Raw genomic sequence first — 6,926 nt, 5'->3', positions numbered from 1 at the left:
ACACACTTTACGGCTCACTAGCTCGAAACTAACAGAATTATAAACTACACGGAACTCCAAAGTAACAACTGCTCTCTCTTCATGTATATATTTCCCCGCTGGCTTTCCCTGCCAGGCTTATATACTAACGAAGAGGGCATCTCTAACACACTCGGACTTTCCCGATCATTCAAGAAACTCATCACGCACGCCACCAGCGCCAACGCGCCAGCAGCGTCACGTAACTTCCGCTGTCGTAACACCTCCAATAATTCGATTCACAGAAACCTCTAGTCATTGTATGATAAGCATAACTAACTTTGATAAGTTTAGACACCTGGCTTATTGTATACAGGATAACGAATAAATGAAGTAGGCATGGACCGGATGTTGGGCATGCCCCTTGTGAGGTGTTAAAGAGGAAGTTTTATTACACTATGTTTATTCCTACACTTTCGATTTTTTAAATTATTTTTCCTACTTGTCTGTAAATAATGTATATGTATATATATATATATATATCATTTTATGATATGATTCTTTCTTTGCATCTTCTTTCAAATAATTAGGTAAAAATAATTCAACTTTCAGGCCACTAAACGAAAACAAGTTAATTTTTCTTCTTCTAACGTTATAAGCTCGAGCACTAACTGTACTACACAACGTAAAAATCAACATACTTGTGCAAACTACCGCGATAGCTAACACTGATTCACTCTCGAAACAACTCACTTTCTATGTAACTCAATCCAGATATAACAAACAGTTCACTGAACGTCGTAATATAACCTACGTTCAAATATACTATAACTTTATGTCACATCCTAAGAACAGGACTTTACAAGAAACCATTAGTTTTCTAGAAGTTCTAAGCTTATCTTAACTTATCATCAACAACACGTAGTGCCCTTTAGCTAACGAACAAATTACAACACTGAAAATATATAACTTACAAATATATATTTTTTTTAAAATTAAATCAAGCACGTAGTTCAAAATTCCAATATGTCTATAAAATTTTTGGAGCATAGCTATCAGGTGTTTCCACGGCACGGAATCAAACCCTGGTTTTAGCGTTGTCCTGAGACTTACCGCTGTCCCACCGGTAGAACGGAATCGATTATCTTGTGTTTCTCACATTAACCATACCCACTTAATAAAACTCAATAAAATTAAGTTACAAAATTTCTGCCATTCGAAATACTATAATAATTCATAACATAAGTGAAATTTTATTTTGATAAAATTGCCGTGCAAATTCACAAAACACACTCTCACTTAGTAAATAAGTATTGTTACGACAGCGGTAGTCGCGTGACGTTGGTAACACGTCATGGGTTTCTAGAAGGATCATGACTGTTTCTGACAACTCTAGTCTTTTCTACGCGCCCTCTATTTTAGTATATAAGCCGGCAAACAAAGTGACGGCATAAATAATTGCAGATAGAGAGATATATAGAGACAGATATTTGAGTCAAGTGAGCGGTAGTGACCGTAAGTAAAGTGCGTGAATCGTTGTGAATTATAGCGTGTGTTGAAGTTAAAGTGACTGTGGAAATTAAGTGTATTGCAAAATTGTATTGAGAAAGAATAAACTAGTTTTATTTAAGAAAGTACTTGTATCGCTGAAGTTCTTCGGAAAGAATTTTTACGGAAAATTAACAAACGACCAGATACGTAAGAGCATGTTGTTTATCAGATATGGGCTCTCATGTTTTGTTGTGAAGTTGATCAAAGTTGCTTAAAATAATAAAACGCATAATGTCGAGATGATAAAAAAGTATTGACAACGTCAAATTAAACTTCTAAATTTTCAGTGATTATATTTATGTACTAATTTCTAAGATATCTGGCATGCTTACAACCTTTTTATATCAAGCTAAATAAATGCGGTATACGGATACTCACAAGAAAAAACATTTCAGCGATAACTCGTGAACATGAACCACGGAATTCTAAAAAATGTGTCCTATATACTTTATACACAGAAACGATGAGTGTTAACTGAAGAATGTTAACAGCTTCTCCTATCAGGATACTGAAAGCGTGACATTTTCCAGCAACAAACACTAAAAAAACATAACAAGTGCAATAAAAAAGTTATTTTGTTAGTCAGGGATGAAATATAGTATAAAGTAAAGAAACGCCAACATTTGTTTATTTCACATAGAGATTTACAGTACCGACCCCCTCTATTCAACCGTACATAATGATATGTGTATACAATACAATGTAACAATATATATATATACCACAGTCAACTCAAACATATACGTCGGTAAGTTGTATCACAATAAATAATGTAACAATATATATATCACAGTCAACTGAAAACTGGTCTTTGTTAAGAAACATATACGTCGGTAAGTTGTATCACAATAAATAATGTAACAATATATATATATATATCACAGTCAACTGAAACTGGACTTTGTTAACAAACATATACGTCGGTAAGTTGTATCACAATAAATAATGTAACAATATATATATATATATATATATACCGCAGTTAGCTGATAACCAGTTTGTTAACAAACATATACGTCAATAAGTTGACGTATATTGTATAAAATGTCAGCTATGTGCCACTATAATACATATAGTTAAATAGCCAGGTGTTTAGGGCGCTCAACTCGCAATCTTCGGGTCGCGGGTTCGAACCCACGTTACATCAAACATGTTCGCTCTTTCAGCCGTGGGGGCGTTATAATGTCACGGTCAATCCCACTATTCGTTGGTAAAAGAGTAGCCCAAGAGTTGGCGGTGGTGGTGATGACTAGCTGCCTTCCGTCTAGTCTTACACTGCAAAATTAGGGACGGCTAGCGCAAATAGCCCTCGTGTAGCTTTGCGCGAAATTCAAAACAAAACATATAGTTAAAAATATCTGCTAAGTGTCACTGAGATGGATATTATTTAAAATGTCAGTCATGTGCTACTATGATAAATATTGTTTAACATACCAACTATGTGACACTGTGATAGATATTGCTTTAACATTTCAGTTATGTGCCACTATGATACATATAGTTTAAAATATCATCTATCTGTCACTGATCTAGATATTGTTTAAATGGCCCTTTGATACATTCTTCACTATGTCCTTGCATTTCAACTTTTTACTAAAATCAAATCACAAGACACTTATCTCGTTTTAAAAACTCTTTATATGGTAACTTAGTAGAGATGGAGATTCGCCTGTCTATTCTTGCATTCAATAACAATGATCTGCTACCACTTCCGTTTGGTGAGAAGATTTTTTTAAGTAGGATGCTTATCTAGGAGTTTCTATTGATATATTTAATAAGTCAAAAGTTCAGTTACAGAAATATTTGACATTTCATCCAGCTATATTCTCCGTATTTTTTTATGATTTCACTAACACGTGTCTAATAAAGCACCACTAATAATTTAGTATGTAAAGAATACACAGTATTTAGAGATGTCGTTTTTGAATCACTCTAGGAAAGAAAACCTATACGTCTTACAGAGTGCAAGAAAATCCAAAGTCTGGCCTACATTTTGACCTTATGTACTCTTGGTGCAAGTAATCTATTACCATGAACACTTTTATCTCACCAGTGTTTATTTCCCAATTTAGGACATATTTATGTGAACTTTAATCAGAGCTTTTTTTTTTCAAATTCAACAGTAATTGCCTGTCCATAAAAGGAACTGGACAAAAATATCGCAACTTTACTGCTGTAACTGTTGGACTAATATTTGTTTTCTGTTTCGCCTACTTTTAGAGAGAAATCGTGGTACATGTTATAACGATCCGGAATAACTATTTATTAGATGATTGATTTTAAATGTAATGTATTTCATTAATGATATAAACTAACCAAACACTTTCTTCCAACTCTTTTGAAATAGGAAAAATATGTATTTTATACATTAAGTGTAGTTAATTAAATTAATTAGATTATATAGACTTTACTAATGTTACTTATCAAATACTAGCTATAAATAACGACGATTAAAGTCTATTTGTGAGCCATTTAGCATTGAAGCTTCAAAATTTAGGTTTTTCTCCCTCATCTGGATGTCACACTCTCCTCTAGTCTAAGTTCAATCCAACTATCCAGCCGATGTATCACTCCCTATCTGTTCTGCTTACGTCTTGTTCCCTCATCTATCTAGCCTAGGTCTTGTTCTCTCATCTGTCCAGCTTAGGTGTCACTCACTGATCTGTCCAACCTAGGTGTCATTCCCTATTTTTCCAGCCTAGGTCTCAGTCCCTGATTTGTCCAGCCTGTTGCTCCTTATCTGTTAAGTCTAGGTGTCATGCCTGACCTGTCCAACCAAGGTGTCACTCCCTAGTTGTCCGGTCTACGTGTTACCCCATATTTGCCCAGTCTAGGTGTCACTCACTATTTGTCCAACCTAGATGTCACTCCCTATTTGTCAAGCCTAGGTGTCACTCCATATTTGTCCAATCTAGGTGTCACTCCCTATCTGTCAAGTCTAGGTGTCACTCCCTATCTGTTAAGTTTAGGTTTAACTCCCTATTTGTTCAATCTACGTGTTTCTCCCTCACCTGTCCAACTTAGGTGTCACTCCCTATTTGTCCAGCCTAGATTCTCCCTATGTGTCCAGTCTCGGTGTCGCTTCCTATCTGTTGAAGCTATGTGTTTCTTCAGCTGTTTATCATAGGATTTCATTCTCTTAGACCTTGCAATCACGTGGATAAACATTGTTTCACAGAAAGATAAATTCAGAACCTACGATCACGTGTATAGTCACTCTTCCATGAAAATTCAGAATTTAAAGTCTCATGCCACCACATTCTTATATTAATTTAGACTTTAAATCACGACGAAAATGTAATATGTCTTAAGAGAAAAGGAGAGATTACACCAGTAACACATGGTCTTAATGAGAACGTTCATTCAAACTTTTAAACAAAAATACTGTGTTAATTGTTGTCTTTATATGCAGATTTCAATAATACTAAATATATATTAAAGTAATAATCACATTAAAAGCGTGTTCTCTCGGTATTTATAATCGCCATATGATATTTTTGAATCTTTAGTTAGTTGAAACCAATTTGAGGCCGTATTTCCAAACGGCATAAACCTCGTGTTTCAGTGTGATCTTATGGTAAGAGACAGTTTTAATTAAATAAATCATAAGAGGGTTAAAGAAAATGTATACTTATAAACAACTAAATTCTCAAAATATTTAAATTCTACAAGAAAGGTAAATATTGTTACAATTAAAACAAACATTAATTACTAAATTAGTGACGAACTGTCAATAGTGTTACTGTAATCTTGGTTTTTGTGCGCAGTTTATTACTGCTTGCTGTTGATAAGCGCTGTATTATTGTTTGAAATGATGTTTATAACAACATTATTTTATACTCTAACTACGATACCTTTTTTGTGTATATTTCAGATTTTTTATATTTTCTTTCAGAGTGGAGAACGCGTAACGTGGGAGCATCACTGGGTGACTATAAACCGGGCAAGTTGTTTGTCATATTGTTTTACATTTTCTACAATATCTTTTGTAATTTGCGTTTAAGCCAAGCTGTTGACGACTGTTATTTCAGAATTCAATACTGATCATCCAATGTAATCCAGCTTTTCAGTTATGTATTGAGAAGTGGTCTGTTCAGATTTTTTTAAATATAATTATTTATCAAAAGTGATCGGGATATGTGCTACTGGTATTGCAAACTAGGTTTTGAAAACTTCTGAAGCGAAAATATATATATACAAATCACAACTGAATTGGTGCAAGTTGAAAATGATCTCTAGAAAAAAATAAAGATTTTCCTTATTAGATTTTGTAAAACCTTTTTTGAGAAGTTTTGGGGTATTTCCCACGTTAGATAGAGTTGTGGATATTTCACACAATTGCTATAGTTATGAATGTTTCACATATTAGTATAGTTACGGATATTTCACATATTAGTTATGGTTACTAGTGTTCAACACATTAGCTATGGTTGTGAGTATTTTGTAAATCAGCTATAGTTACGGGTATTTCATACATATGTTATAGTTATGGGTATTTCACACATTAGCTATATTTATAAACGTTTCACACATTAAGTAGAGTTATGGATGTTTATACATTAATTGTAGTTATGGGTATTTCACACACTAGCTATTTTTGTGCATATTCAGCATGTCCAATGGAAAAGCGATATATCGAACAAATCTCCTGTTCTCCTTCTTGCTTTGAACTATTTTCTTGGCTAGTTCCCTTGTTACTTATGTCATATTTTAGACATTGTCTTTCCAGCTAGTTGAAGACCTCTTTTTTTTTATTTTGTCCTTCCCACTTTCCTTCTAAGATGGTACCTTCCAGGCTGTTATTTCATATGGCAATATGCCAAGAATAGCTCTTCTTTCTACTATGTGCAAGATCTAACAGCCTTTCTCAGGTCTTATCCCCGCCAATATTAAGTACTGTTACTAACCCTGACAAATATGCAAATATTGATTTATTGCTTCTTCTTCTTGATGTCCAGGAATTATTTCACCTTTCTTCTGCAGTACCACATCCATATAAAGAAGTCATGGAGTAAAGCACCCGAATCTTCAGACTGAGTGATAGGTTCCTGTCCTTCATCATCTTATCAAGTCTTGAGATGATATTTCCTGCAAATCCTAGCCTTCTCTATATTTCTTGGCATTAATTTATGCTTGTTTTGATAATAACTTTATCATTTGCAATCAGTGATACTATATTTAGTCTCTCGCGATCAGCATAACTTTTGTTTTCTTTTTGTTCAGAAGTAGCCATTTTTCTCTGTTCCGATCCTTAACAGTTGTCAACATTTGTTCAATTGCCTCTATACTGTGTGAAAGGAGGTTGACGTCTTATGCATATCTAAAGTTTTTTTCAACTTAAGTCCTCAGATCTGAATCTCTTCCTGTTCGTCTTTTAGTATGTTACGTCTCCGTTTGTTAATTAACTTTCCGTAACT

General features: G+C 34.1%; 1 protein-coding gene across 1 annotated transcript in view; it reads left to right on the top strand.

The window, feature by feature from the left end:
* Positions 1-6,926, top strand: part of LOC106465766 (tight junction protein ZO-1-like) — an 82,208-nt gene that overhangs the window by 5,377 nt on the left and 69,905 nt on the right. The window contains exon 2 of the mRNA XM_022393704.1: positions 5,405-5,452. Coding sequence (XP_022249412.1) covers positions 5,405-5,452 — 48 coding nt within the window. The remainder of the gene's footprint in view (positions 1-5,404; positions 5,453-6,926) is intronic.

This window comes from Limulus polyphemus, unplaced genomic scaffold (assembly GCF_000517525.1).
Source record: "Limulus polyphemus unplaced genomic scaffold, Limulus_polyphemus-2.1.2 Scaffold2046, whole genome shotgun sequence".
NCBI lineage: Eukaryota > Metazoa > Arthropoda > Merostomata > Xiphosura > Limulidae > Limulus > Limulus polyphemus.
This window is presented reverse-complemented; position numbering and strand designations above follow the sequence as displayed.